At 42.8% G+C, this 15,482-nt stretch overlaps 1 protein-coding gene across 2 annotated transcripts in view; it reads right to left on the bottom strand.

Annotated features, from left to right (window-relative positions):
• mapkap1 (MAPK associated protein 1) overlaps positions 1–14,763 on the bottom strand; it is a 141,047-nt gene extending 126,284 nt beyond the window's left edge. Inside the window, exons 1-2 of one of the 2 annotated variants that reach the window (XM_036976695.2) lie at positions 14,557–14,763; positions 3,409–4,196 (exon numbers count right to left, since the gene is read on the bottom strand). In XM_036976695.2, coding sequence (XP_036832590.1) covers positions 3,409–3,688 — 280 coding nt within the window. In that variant the 5' untranslated portion in view covers positions 3,689–4,196; positions 14,557–14,763. The remainder of the gene's footprint in view (positions 1–3,408; positions 4,197–14,556) is intronic. The other variant, XM_090233642.1, reaches the window with a different exon arrangement.
• Positions 14,764–15,482: the final 719 nt, after the last annotated feature.

The raw sequence follows: 15,482 nt of genomic DNA, 5'->3' as shown, positions 1-15,482 counted from the left end.
CATCAATTGTGTGATCATAAAACGTACCTTCGTTGAATAACAGAGGATTCTCCATGGCTCCTCAATAACATGTTATCCATGGCTCCTCAATAACATGTTATCCATGGCTCCTCAATAACGTGTTATCCATGGCTCCTCAATAACATGTTATCCATGGCTCCTCAATAACATGTTATCCATGGCTCCTCAATAACATGTTATCCATGGCTCCTCAATAACATGTTATCCATGGCTCCTCAATAACATGTTATCCATGGCTCCTCAATAACATGTTATCCATGGCTCCTCAACAACATGTTATCCATGGCTCCTCAATAACATGTTATCCATGGCTCCTCAATAACATGTTATCCATGGCTCCTCAATAACATGTTATCCATGGCTCCTCAATAACATGTTATCCATGGCTCCTCAATAACGTGTTATCCATGGCTCCTCAACAACATGTTATCCATGGCTCCTCAATAACATGTTATCCATGGCTCCTCAATAACGTGTTATCCATGGCTCCTCAATAACATGTTATCCATGGCTCCTCAATAACATGTTATCCATGGCTCCTCAATAACATGTTATCCATGGCTCCTCAATAACATGTTATCCATGGCTCCTCAATAACATGTTATCCATGGCTCCTCAATAACATGTTATCCATGGCTCCTCAATAACATGTTACCCTTCATTGATAAGCACTTCAAGGTCCTCAATAGCTGACGTCCATGAGTGAAAGGGTTAACGACAAAAAGGCAGGTCCTTTTTCATTTGGGCAACAGAGCGAACAAAAAGGCATAATTCCCATTTACATACAAATCAAGCCCCGGCGGCCCCCTGATTGCCATGGCTTCTGCCCACAACTGCTGCGCCAACCGTCCATAAAATCAAGAGGAAGAAGAAAGAAAAAAGAAAAACAACGACATGAAGAAAAACGTTGTGGACCATGAAGGCGTGCCTCGGGAGCCGTGAACCCAAAGTTGAATTTGTCCAAGAAAACATATTATATTGTCCGTTTGATTTTTGAGACACAACCAATCAGCATTCACTGTACCAAGTACAGCGTGGTTTAATTTCTTGGATAATAAGTTCTGAGACCTGAACTTGAAACCTACCAAGAGGAAGGCCACAGGTCCAATACACTCCTTACTTCACAACGGCAGGTAGCCTAGTGGTTAGAGCGTTGGACTAGTAACTGAAAGGTTGCTAGATTGAATCCCAGAGTTGACAAGGTACAAATCTGTCGTTCTGCCCCTGAACAAGGCAGTTAACTCACTGTTCCTAGGCCGTCATTGTAAATAAGAATTTGTTCTTAACTGGCTTGCCGAGTTAAATAAAAGGTTAAATAAAAATCAATTTAAAAAAAACACAATCTACCCTCATCCTGACCCAAACAATTAAAACATTGGTGTGAAATCATTCACAAAATAAGAATCCTTCTCAGTATAGTGGTGCCTTGTTGACTGTACTACAAAGTGGCACTGCAAACCAAACACAACGTATCGCTTCAAGCACTGGGCGAGGCGAAGCACAAATATATTGGCAGGGGCACCGTTGCACTTTTCTTAAATAATTCCCTATTTCTTGTGGGCTCCCGAGTGGCGCAGCGGTCTAAGGAACTGCATCTCAGTGCTAGAGGCGTCACTACAGACCCTGGTTCGATTCCAGGCTGTATCACAACTGGCCCGGCGTCGTCCAGGTTAGTGTTTGGCCAGTGCATTGCCAAACTAAATAAGAATGTGTTCTTAACTGACTTGCCTAGTTAAATAAAGGTTAAATAAAAATAAATAAATACAATTCTCCTCAAATGAGTTGAAATTTTTAAAAACTTTTGGTTTGTCAAAACTACAGAAATGTTTTTTTTTCGGGGTCACTTAAGATTACAATTAGAATTAAGAAAATAAAAACCAATGGTATTGACAAAATGGTTGGCAACCAATAGCTAATAGTTGGTTCAACAGCCTTTGCTGAAGACCACTGCAGACAAATGCTTCTTGTAGCCATCAATGTGAAGCTTTCTGCTGGCAATTTGGCCCACTCTTTAGTGGCAAACTGCTATCAATTTGTCAATGTTTGAGTGGTGCCTTCTGACAACTGTTGTTTTCAACTCTGAACTCATCGCTGGCCACTCCAGAACAGGCTAGTGTTATTTCTTGAACCATTCATGGGTGCTTTTTTTTAATGTTTGTTTGAGTTGTTGTCCTGCTGGAAGGCCCAAAAACCTAGACCCAGTTTTAGGACACTGGGTTGAAAATTGCACCCCCAAAAATCCTTTGATAATTTCCTAATGTCTTGTACACATTCAAGGCACCCAGTACCAGAGGCAGCAAAGCAACCCCACAGTATTACCAAACCCCCCCCCCCCCCATGTATGATTGTAGGGAGGGTGTTCTTTTCAATGAATGCTTCATTTGGTCGTTGGTAAACACTGCTGAAAGAGAAAATAACCCCCCCCACCACCCCCATTGAACTTTACGAAAACCCATCGAAACAAGCCTAAATGGGGAACTATTCTGTGGACCAATGAAACAAAATAAGAGCTCTTTGGGAAAATAGAAAAATCAATGCTAAGTTTACCAATGACCAAATGAAGCATTCCAAGTAAACGCGTAAAAAAAATTATGTAAATGTAAACGTCCACCAATCACAAGCCCAGGGACATTAAATGAGCAGCGTGTACCAAGCAGCCTCTGTCAAACACCACGTTCACAGCCACTAGGCCCAACTGTTCTGAGTTCTGCTCGGTGCACCCAACCACAATAATTCCTCTGGGGTAACATGGTCAATAAAACCCCGAGCCTGGGTTCAAATAGTATTTGTTTCATGTCAAATACTTTAGCGGCGCTCGATTGAGCTTGCCTGACGCAAGGGAACAAATGGAATAGTTCCAAAAGTGTAAACAACCACCCACCTAGCGCTCCAAGCAGGCTTGCTCAAACGCTCAAAGTAGTTGTAAGAAAACAAAATACTTTTGAAACCCACATCTGATTAACACCAGGCTTTTGTCAGAGAAACTTTTATTTAGTCTAATCGTATAATTATATTTCCCTGGTGGTGTATACAAGATTGTTCATGGGGTAATACATGTGATTTTCAAAGACAGACTTTACAGCTGTGGTCAATTCTATTCCAATTAATTCAGGAAGAGAATGACATATTGACCACCATTTTCTGTGTGGACTTCTGCAATTCATTCACAGGGCTAATTAGGAAGTGACCCCCAACCTGTTGTTTACTAAACATACTGCATTAACCTGTCGTATCGCTGCCTTCTATAACAAAAATCATCACACCACCGGCCAACTAGCCTCTGTGAGTAAACCTCAGATCTGGATTCCGCACGGCAGGCCCCAAAAAAACGGCTCGCTCGTCCACTAACTGGTTCTCCCGCCACAGTCAGAGCCCCCTATTGTTTACCTGTGTTGGAGCGCCGTCGGATGCCAAAGTCCCAGCTGGAGGTGATGTCCAATGACTGGGAGAGGTCGCAGCCCGGGTTCTCCCCTCCGCTGCCCCCTTCGCCTAGGGAGCCCGAACCCAGTGAACCCCCGCTGCTGCCGGGCACCGAGGCCAGCTGCCACTTCTCCAGGTCCACATCGTGGTCGATTAGCACCATCTCACACATGCCCGTGTCATCGCTGGTCACATGGGACTGCCGGATGTGGGCCAAGATAATGGCTGGGTTGTCCAAGAAAGCCATTGTTTGTTTCACTGCTTTGTTTCCCCCTTCGATCCTGTCTGTCTGTCTGTCTGTCTGACTGTCTGACTGTCTGACTGACTGTCTGTCTGTCTGTCTGACTGACTGACTGTCTGTCTGTCTGACTGACTGTCTGTCTGTCTGTCTGTCTGTCTGTCTGTCTGTCTGTCTGTCTGTCTGTCTGTCTGTCTGTCTGTCGCTCGACCTCTCTCTCGCTCGCTCGCTCTCTCTCTCTCTCTCGCTCTCTCTCTCTCTCTCACTCTCTCGCTCTAACTCTCTCGCTCTCACTCTCACTCTCACTCTCACTCTCACTCTCTCGCGCTCTCTCGCTCTCACTCTCTCGCGCTCTCTCTCTCTCACTCTCACGCGCTCTCTCTCTCTCGCTCGCTCTCTCTCTCTTTCTCTCTCTCAGAGTGCTTGATCACTTTAGGAGCCGGGCAACAGAGACGTCTTCTTTTTCCTTCTCCTCTTCGGGGTTATTTTCTCCTCTCCATGGGACATGTGTGCCGGCCTGTTGGGGCAGAGATTAGGAGAGATTAGTGTCTGCCCACAATATGCAATACAAGGAAGGGAAATGATGTATTCAATTCATTAGCCACGCTCTCCATATTTCTTCTGAGGCTAACTAAACACCTGTTTAAGAGCGAAGCATTTTCACCAGTTGCTTTCTTAGAGCAGGGGTTGAGCAATTGGTGGACAGACACACCTTTTGTAGGCCTGTGGATCAATACTTTGTTTTCTAAGAACTGTCTGTTGAAAATTAGAACACTAGAATACACAAGGTGCAATTTGGAAATGTGGTTCTTCATCGGCAGTTCTAATGTTACGACGGTCACTGACAGTCATTCAATTAGCCCATTTCAGCAAAACAGTTTTAGATTGGTAAGTTAGTCTCGTGACCAGCTACATTACATGATCAAAAGTATGTGGACACCTGCTTGTGGGCATTAATATGGAGTTGGTACCATTCCTTTGCTGCTATAAAAGCCTCCATTCTTCCGGGAACATTGCTGCGGGGACTTGCTTCCATGCAGCCACAGGAGCATTGGTGAGTTTGGACACTTATGTGGTGCGATTAGGCCTGGCTCGCAGTCAGCGTTCCAATTCATGGGGTTGAGGTCAGGGCTCTGTGCAGGCCAGTCAAGTTATTCCATACTGATCTCGACAAACCATTTCTGTATGGACCTCGCTTTGTACACGGGGGCATTGTCATGCTGAAACAGGAAAGGGTCTTCCCCAAACTGTTGCCACAAAGTTGGAAGCACAGAATCGTCTAGAATGTCATTGTATGATGTAGCGTTAAGATTCCCCTTCACTGGAAATAGGGGGCCCGAACCATGAAAAACAGCTCCAGACCATTATTCCTCCTCCACCAAACTTTACTGTTGGCACTATGCATTGGGACAGGTAGCGTTTTTCCTGGCATCCGCCAAACCCAGATTCGTCCGTCAGATTGCCAGATGGTGAAGAGTGAATCATCACTCCAGAGAATGTGTTTCCATTGCTCCAGAGTCCAATGGCGGCGAACTTTACACCACTCCAGCCAAAGTACAGTATAGCGCATGGTGATCTTAGGCTTGTGTGCGGCTGCTCGGCCATGGAAACCCATTTCATGAAGCTCCTGACAAACAGTTCTTGTGCTGAAGTTGCTTCCAGAGGCCGTTTGGAACTCGGTAGTGAGTGTTGCAAACGAGGACACAGATTTGTTCGAGCTACGCACTTCAGAGATCCCGTTCCGTGAGCTTGTGTGGCCTACCACTTCACGGCTGCATCGTTGTTGCTCCAAAATGTATCCACTTCACAATAACAGCACTTATTACAGTTGACCGGGGTCAGCTCTAACAGGGCAGAAATTTTACAAACTGACTTGTGCCACATTGAAAATCAAGCTCTTCAGTAATGGCCATTCTACCGCCAATGTTTGTCTATGGAGATTGCATGGCTGTGTGCTTGATTTTAAACTCCTGTCAGCAACGGGTGTCGCATACTTTTCAATATATAGAAAAGTATCTGAACTTGGATTAAGCATGGTCGAATTTACGACCGGGGGGGGTGGGCCCCATTGATAATCAGATATCATAGGAGAAACAGCCATTTTCTCTCTCCACCCTACAACAAAAATTAAATTGCATGAAATGAGTTGTAAAAGTTGCAAAAATCTTCTCTCCACCTCATGGAAAAATGTGTAGAATTGCAGGAAATTAACTTTAAAAAACGTTCAAATATTTGTTGTTGTTGTTGTCCTCACTGTCAAGAGGGGAGCCGCTAAAATGTTTTGCTCCAAGATGAGTTGAGATGTTTTGTGGCCCCTCCCACGGCCATCAAAGTTGAGATGTTTTGTGGCCCCTCCCACGGCCATCAAAGTTGAGATGTTTTGTGGCCCCTCCCACGGCCATCAAAGTTGAGATGTTTTGTGGCCCCTCCCACAGCCATCAAAGTTGAGATGTTTTGTGGCCCCTCCCACGGCCATCAAAGTTGAGATGTTTTGTGGCCCCTCCCACGGCCATCAAAGTTGCCCATCCCTGTTCTAGAGGAAATTAGAAAAAAGGTGGGAACCAAATGTAAAAAAAAAAAAAATTTAAAAAGACATTAGGTAAAGAGAGTGAATGTTTGTTTTTGATTCCCTTCTGAATCTGAACAACGGGAAAAACTTTCACTTGGCCTAAAAATCTGGTGAAAAGACATGAGCACTAACAAAAAGGATGGTTGATGGAGCCTAAGTCTAGAGCCTAACACCAAGTAAAACCAATCTGTCCGTGGTTACATAACTCTGATCGGCAGTTTCATCTCAAACGGCCTCAGATCAAGCAGAAGACACCCCAAATAGAACAAAAGGAGCGAAGGGCACGGAGAGACAGAGTTCTAGGCACAGCGACTGAGTCTAGGTGGAATACAACAAGAATTCTTTCAACAACCAATCCAAAAACCTGCAATATGTTAGCTTCCAGTAGGAAAACACAACTGTTAATCTAGCCTACTACTCCAGCACCATCTCACTTAGACTGGCACGTAAGCATTACATTACTATAGAGCATTGCTAATTGGCTAATTAAAAAAAGGTAATTATATAATGATGGCTTTGCTGAGGGCCGCCTAGGTGAAATATGACAACACCTCTCCCGCTTTCTGTGGAACCTGTACGTCAGTCAGGCTGTCACTGCAAAAACACTTTAGCAGTCGTAAGTAGGCGATGAAGTGGTGTCAATTGCAAACTCAAGTCTTATCAGAAAGATCGCCCGGCCTTAGAAGTCCTATCATGATGTGGAAAGGGACGAGGAGAACACAGAATAGCCTATGTCAGGGGTCTCCAACCCTGTTCCTGTAGTACTGCCCTCCTGTAGGTTTTAACTCCAACTCCAGTTGTAACTAACCTGGTTCAGCTTATCAACCAGCTAATTATTAGAATCAGGTGTTCTAGACTGGGGTTGGAGTGAAAACCTACAGGACAGTAGCTCTCCAGGAACAGGGTTGGAGAGCCCTGGCCTATGTCATCTGTAAACCATGAAGGAGGCGAAAAATATGTTCACTCCGCCTAATCAATACCTTGGCTAGAATACGTTCACTCCGCCTAATCAATACCTAGGCTAGAATACGTTCACTCCATCTGATCAATAGCTAGGCTAGAATACATTCACTCCATCTGATCAATACCTTGGCTAGAATACGTTCACTCCATCTGATCAATACCTAGGCTAGAATACGTTCACTCCATCTGATCAATACCTTGGCTAGAATACGTTAACTCCATCTGATCAATACCTTGGCTAGAATACGTTCACTCCATCTGATCAATACCTAGGCTAGAATACGTTCACTCCATCTGATCAATACCTTGGCTAGAATACGTTCACTCCATCTGATCAATACCTTGGCTAGAATACGTTCACTCCATCTGATCAATACCCAGGCTAGAATACGTTCACTCCTTCTGATCAATACCTAGGCTTGAATATGTTCTCCTTGTCTGATCAATAGATGGTAATAGGGCTGCAGGATATGGGCAAAAACTCTAATTATGATTTTTTTTAAATCTAAATATTGCGATTTCAATTGCTTTTTTAGATCAAAACACTTGGGTTGCCAGGATCGTGAGTTGGATTCCCGAGACAAACCCATATGTAAAAACAAATGCACACATAAGTTGCTTTGGATAAAAGCGTCTGCTAAATGGCATATATATAATTATATGATTGGTGTTGTTTGGCATTCCAACGAATAAAAAGCCTAGGTATAAGAGTTGTTGTGACAGGGTACTAGGAACCAAAGTGTTGGTCAGTGTTTCCCAGGGGACCCTAATTACATTTGAATTAATGTTACATTCAGACAAAGGTTTTAGAATATGCTTCCACTCTGATTCAGAACGTTGTTGCACAAACAACATGCTGACACCACTAGAGTTAACATTTGCTAGCCAGATTTCCCTTCCTAGCTCCATAATATTTGCAAGTTTTGTGCATTTATTTAGCCAGTTAGCTAGTTAGAGATAAGCATGAGATTTTTTTTTTAAGCACATGTGGATCTTGCTAAGACTAACTAGCGTTTTGCAGAGATAAATTTACACAAACCAATAGTATAATACAGAAAACGTTGATTTATACGAAGAAGCAAAGTTGAAAACAGCTTTGTTTTTGTTTTTTGACTGCATGCAATGGCTAACAGAAGCGTGAAGACTCAAATTGAGAGACTGAATGCAACAGTCAAGCCAACTGTGCCTGCTTGAGTGACAAGAGACAGGGTTTGGTGTGTGGGAAAGCAGTGAGGAGACGAAAAACAGAATAAACTATAAAAACGGAGTGTGTGGCGTTCCCCTCAAAAAAAAATCACAGCATCTTGCAATATGGATGTTGCAGTGCAATATCACAATTTCGATAAAAATGTGATTAATTGTGCAGCCCTTGGTGGTAATAGTGTAGCTAAGTCAGGGAAAGGGGGATACCTAGTGAGTTGTAAAACAATGCATTCACCTGAAATGTGTCTTCCGCATTTAACCCAACCCCTCTGAATAAGCGAGGTGCATTAGCCAACGGTGACAGCTAGTCTTCCTGGGGTACGAGACATTACAGACAAAAATATTTTCCAATTCATATACATTTAAAAACATTAACATATCAATTAGACTTATATATATACACAGTATATACAGTGGGGCAAAAAAGTATTTAGTCAGCCACCAATGGTGCAAGTTCTCCCACTTAAAAAGAAAAATACCATAATTTGCAAATAACTTCATTAAAAATCCTACAATGTGATTTTCTGGATTTTATTTTCTCATTTTGTCTGTCATAGTTGAAGTGTACCTATGATGGCCTCTCTCATCTTTTTAAGTAGGAGAACTTGCACAATTAATTGGTGGCTGACTAAATACTTTTTTGCCCCACTGTATATAAAGAAATCACAACAACTAAACACAGATTTTTTATACATTTTTAATTCTGATAAAAAATAAAGAAATACTAAAGAATAATGTGTGTGTAGTGTGTGTGTGTGTATCTATCAGTTACATATCAGTACATACTAGGGTTGAGCTGTATTCATATCGTCATATAATCCTTCTCTCATCCTGGAATTTACACTATTACTTGGTTAGTACACAAGGGTGCGCCAAAAAAAAGCAAAGAAAGCCCATTGGGCATCTATTACCAGAATTATAACAAAATGAGCACAAGTAATAGCGAGGCTGCAAGCCAAATATGATAATGAGCACAAATGAAAATAAACTAATTGCAAAGACAGGCGATCCAGATCATAAAGTGAAACATGTATAGGTAGGAGCTCCCGAATGTCATTTTTGTTGTTTTTGGACATGTAAATGTGAACGAGAGACATTGTGCAAATGAAAAAAAGTTGGCGCGTGCTTGTCTGAAGGAAGAACAGTACTGGCTCTGGAGTACCATGTGTACACGCTGTGTCTATGTGGAGTCTGGAGTCGCTAGGGCAACGGATCTACCTGCTCTGCTTGGCGAAGAGGGGGGTGGAGCAGACTTGTCAAGAACATTAAGGAGAAAAAAATGCAAGGAAATCAAGCAGTGGCAGCTGTACAGATATTTCATCCAAAGGGCTTTGATTTCTTAAACACAACAGGAAGCTGACAATATGATGCCCTGTCACCTTATTAATTCAGACAGCTTGCTTAGATAACTAGTAAGTTAAAAACTTAGTAGAAGTGCTGCAGAGATGGTTGTCCTTCTGGATGGTTCTCCCATCTCCACAGAGGAACTCTGGAGCTCTGTCAGAGTGACCATCAGCTTCTTGGTCACCTCGCTGACGAAGTCCCTTCTCCCCTGCTTGCCCAGGCGGCCAGCTCTAGGAAGAGTCTTGATGGTTCCAAACTTCTTCCATTTAAGAATGATGGAGGACACTGTGTTCTTGGGGACTTTCAATGCTGCAGACATTTTTTGGTACACTTCCCCAGATCTGTGCCTCGAGACAATCCTGTCTCAGAACTATATGGACAATTCCTTAATCCTCATGGCTTTGTTTTTGCTCTGACATGCCCTGTCAACTCTGGGACCTTATATAGACAGGTGGGTGCCTTTCCAAATCATGTCCAATCAATTACATTTACCACAGGTGGACTCCAATCAAGCTGTAGAAAGATCTCAAGGATGATCAATGGAAACAGGATGAACCTGAGCTCAATTTCGAATCCCATAGCAAAGGGTAAATAAGGTATTTATGTTTTTAATACATTTTCAAAAAAATTCTAAAAACCTGCTTTCACTTTGTCATTATGGGTTATTGTGTGTGGATTGATGAGGGGAGAAAAAATGTAATCAATTTTAGAATAAGGCTGTAACGTAACAAAATGTGGAAAAAGGGAAGGGGTCTGAATACTTTCCGAATGCATTGTAACTACAAAAATTGTGGATAACTATTGCTAACCCCCCCCCCCCAATACAACTTCAACAACCAATCAAAAACGTGTTCTATTGAAGCGCTCCAGGTTGTAGGTACGTGAGGAATAGCCACTCGAAGGGCAGAGGAGAAGCAGAGCCCACAGTGAGCTTTCCTTCGTAACTGGTAATACTTGAGAGACAGATGATCCATGACTGACAGAGTCAGAAGGAGCCCACTAGCAAACCACTTGAGCAACGAGGCAAGCAATGACATGATGTAAAAATGTAAAAGACGCACAGGCTGACGGGCCGCCCCCAGGTGGTAGGTAACAACACATCTGCCACACTGATCCTCAACACTGGGGCCCCTCAGGGGTGCGTGCTCAGTCCCCTCCTGTACTCCCTGTTCACCCACGGCTGCATGAACAGGCACGACTCCAACACCATCATTAAGTTTGCCGACAACACAACAGTGGTAGGCCTGATCACCGACAACGATGACACAGCCTATAGGGAGGAGGTCAGAGACCTGGCCGGGTGGTGCCAGGACAACAACCTCTCCCTGAACGTGATCAAGACAAAGGAGATGATTGTGGACTACAAGAAAAGGATGAAAGAGCGCCATTCTCATTGACGGGGATGTAGTGGAGAAGGTTGAGAGCTTCAAGTTCCTTGGTGTCCACATCACCAACAAACTAAAATGGTCCAAACACACCAATACAGCCATAAAAGAGGGCATGACAAAGCCTTTTCCCCCTCAGGAGACTGAACAGATTTGGCATGGGTCCTGAGATCCTCAAAATGTTATACAGCTGCACCATTGAGAGCATGGTTGCATCACCGCCTGGTATGGCAACTGCTCGGCCTCCGACCGCAAGGCGCTACAGCGGGTAGTGCTTGCTGCCCAGTACATCACTGGGGCCAAGCTTCCTGCCATCCAGGACCTCTATACAAGGCAGTGTCAGATGAAGGCCCTAAAAATTGTCCAGACACCCTAGTCATAGGGTCTCTGCTACCGCACGACAAACGGCACGGGAGCGCCAAGTCTATGCCCCCAAAAAGGCTTCTTAAAGCTTCTACCCCCAAGCCATAAGACTCCTGAACAGCGAATCAAATGGCTACCCAGACGATTTGCATTGTCCCACCCCCTCTTTTACACTGCTGCTACTCTTTATTATCTATGCATAGTCACTTTAACTCCACCTACAAGTACAGATTACCTCAATTACCTCAACTAACCTGTGCCCCTGCACATTGACTCTGTACTGGTACCCCCTGTATTTAGCCTATATACTGTTATTTTACTGCTGCTCTTTAATTTTTATTATTTTTATTTTTTTAAACTTTTGTTGGTTAAGGGCTTGTAAGTATGCATTTCACTGTGAGGTCTACTACACCTGTTGTATTCAGCATTTCACTGTAAGGTCTACTACACCTGTTGTATTCAGCATTTCACTGTAAGGTCTACTACACCTGTTGTATTCAGCATTTCACTGTGAGGTCTACTACACCTGTTGTATTCAGCATTTCACTGTGAGGTCTACTACACCTGTTGTATTCGGAGCATGTAACAAATCAAATGTTAATTAATAAGCGCCGTTTGTTGTCGAATTGCTACATTTAAATATGAGTTTCTATCTTATTTTTCATTACATGTACATTGAAGTATTATTTGTAGTTGTCACCATAACAAAACACTTGAATGGTCTGTTTCCCCACATTATTAATAGACCTACAGCATGCAGTAGGATAGTTGATCAATTGATTGACAGGAGCACAGTAAGTAGAACGATAAACTGTCCTCTAGTGTGAATGCTCGCCGACGTTTCATAGTTATGTATAGTTATCGGTATAGTTATGCATAGTTTAATCGGTATAGTTATCGGTATAGTTATCGGTATAGTTTAATCGGTATAGTTATCGTTACAGTTTTTTACAGTACTTTTTTTTGCAGAGGTGAGCAACAGCTAGGCTATGGCATCACTCTAGTCCACCGCATCCTACTTGTGCTTAAATATGCCCCAATACACCCAACAACAACGAAGTCCTCCACTTTTTTTTTGGAGCAGAAGATTAAGATGCTGGTTACAGTAGGCTAAATGGAGAGAGACAGGGTAGGCTCATAGGTAAGTGTCAGTCAGAGGCGGGAGAGGTGCTATTACCTGGAGAGAGAGAGACAGAGAGACAGAGAGAGAGAGATAGAGGAGAGAGGGAGAGAGAGAGAGAGAGAGAGATTACACAGATCCACAAAGAATTCGAAAACAAATCCAATTTTGAAAAACTCCCATATCTACTGGGTGAAATTCCACAGTGTGCCATCACAGCAGCAAGATTTGTGACCTGTTGCCACGAGAAAAGGGCAACCAGTGAAGAACACACACCATTGTAAATACAACCCATATTTATGCTTATTTATTTTATATTGTGTCCTTTAACCCTTTGTACATTGTTAAAACACTGTATATATATATATATAATATGACATTTGTAATGTCTTTACTGTTTTGAAACCTCTATATGTGTAATGTTTACTGTTAATTTGTGTTGTTTTTCACTTTATATATTCACTTTGTATGTTGTCTACCTCACTTGCTTTGGCAAAGTTAACACATGTTTCCCATGCCAATAAAGCCCCTTGAATTGAATTGAATTGAGAGACTTCTACTGTACTACATACACAACACTAGCTATGCCAGATTGATAGCGGCTGCTTACATTGTGATGTTCAACAACAAAAAATGCAACCTTCTTTACAGTCAATAACTGAACTGAAAACCTGTTTCACAGCCTGAGTGTTGACATCCTAAACATGCACCAGAAAAGGAGGTGAAAACGTGTCACTTAGTGTCTTGCATTGCCACAAAGTGTGTACATTTGTTTTGTCTGCTAGCTAGCTGATAACCACCCACAGTTCTGACACCCTAGCTATGGGTCAGTATCGGGGTGGAATCTTTGAGCTGGGAGGTGGGGGGGCTCAATTTACTGTCACCAATGTCAGCTAACATTTTTTTTGATTGGTAAATTTGTTTAGCAACCGGTTGTAGTAATCAAGGTCGAATTATGGACCCGGGTCTCCATGGGTCGAATTACGGACTCGGGTCTCCAAGATAGTAAATCTCACTCAGATATCATTAAAAAAAACGGCAAACATTTCTTTCCACCCAATGGCAAAATTGCAGGAAATGTGTTGTAAAACTGCTAATTTTAATTTCTCCGCCCCATGGGAAAATGAGTAGAATTACATTAAATGAGTTATTCAATTGCTAAATCTTCTGTCCACCCCTGTCAAAATGTGTAGAACTGCAGAAAACTTGCTTTAAAACTGCAACATCTTCTCTATTGCCTATAGCAAAATATAGATAATTGCTGGAAATTAACAAAAAAGGGGCTCCCCTAAAGTGTTCCGCTCTCAAGGTGGTGGTGGAGGGGAGGGGAACAATGGCCCCCCCAAAAGGCTAGGGGGGGGGCATGTGTGTAGGTATGCAGATCAGCAAGCCACTGCGGCCTATCATCAAAGTTGCCCATCCCTGAGTAACACGAACGAAGCAGACAACTCAAGCTTCCTCGCGTGCTTGTAGCTAACTGGCTACAAACCCACTGCACACTAAGCTAGGCAGTAACGTTAGCAAGCTAACAGCAGCAGCAGCAGCATCATCATCATCATCATTTGTGCAAAACACGATAGTCGGCAGAAGATAGTTAGTAAATTCGCTAGAAAATTGGGTATAGTACCTATCTACTGGGTTGTTTGGCTAAACCCCTAAACCAACTCGCGCGCTAACTAGCTAACTACCTGCATATATTTTGGTTACTTTAGCTAGGTAGCCATCTAGATAGAGCTTGTCGAAATAGCCAAAAGATGTAAACGAGCAAGCGTAAACACTTATCTAACTACTGTAGTTCTATAATTCCTAATAAACAGAGGCTAAACTAGCTAGCTAATGTTAATCTTACTCTAGCTAGCTAACGTTAGCAAGGCCCTGGCTTGCGCTAGCTACTATTAGGTATTTGTGCCTTACAAACCTGCTAACCTACCGTTATGCATGCCTTATCCGAGGAAGAGAAAGTTCCGAGATACACTGTACCATCTGTGCATACGTCCAGTTACAGTGTCTCATTTCAATAACGCTAAAATAAAAACTTTAAATCTTAGAAAATCAACAATAAACTCCATGACAATGTATTTCCTCTGTTGACAGTGTTGATGCAGTTCCTACACACCGGAAGTGGAGTGTCAAAGCAAGGTGGGAGGGACCCATCCCCAAACACAACACCCCAGACCAAACTTGACTGACGTTTGGCTAAACCAATCATATTTAAGGAAATAATTAAAGCGCTCACCTATAGCCAATTGCAATGAACAGTCACAGAGAATTGAACAACTTTGTATTTTCTTTACAATTAAGTTTGAAATTCATAGTGTAGATTGCAGAAAATTGTCTTTAATATTTATATAGTGTGTGTGTGTGATATACTAGTGTGCAAACGTATCACCACACACATTTGTTAAGATGATGAGAGAAATAGGCATATGTGTGAATGCAAGCTTGTCTGTCCATAGCATTATGCATTACGTGCTTGTGAGAATGTTTTGCATGTGTGTAGATAGGCTAACCATCTTTGGTGTGAGTGTTCATGCATTTGTGTTTATGTTTATGCATGTGTGCAATGGTGTCTGTGTTTGTGCCTTGCATGCATACAATACATCATTTGCATAGGGTGTTCAATCCACAACAACAAGGAATAACTTATATATTGCATATGACACGAAAAAAAATGTAATGTGGTAACTAACCATCCACTCACAGCCCTCTGACTGGGGCTCCGTTTACTCTGTAGGCTACCTGGGAACTCGTACAGGCTCTGTGGATATAGAGTGGGGTTTGACAGGAGCATATTTCAGTGATGAATGCCGCATCCATAACAGGAGCTCCTCTCTCCCTCAACTCCTGGGAGTGGTA

The sequence above is a fragment of the Oncorhynchus mykiss genome, chromosome 5, assembly GCF_057628025.1.
Source record: "Oncorhynchus mykiss isolate SJ-2025 chromosome 5, ASM5762802v1, whole genome shotgun sequence".
In the NCBI taxonomy this organism is placed as follows: domain Eukaryota; kingdom Metazoa; phylum Chordata; class Actinopteri; order Salmoniformes; family Salmonidae; genus Oncorhynchus; species Oncorhynchus mykiss.
The sequence above is the reverse complement of the archived record's forward strand: the minus strand, read 5'-3'. Positions and strand labels throughout refer to the sequence as shown.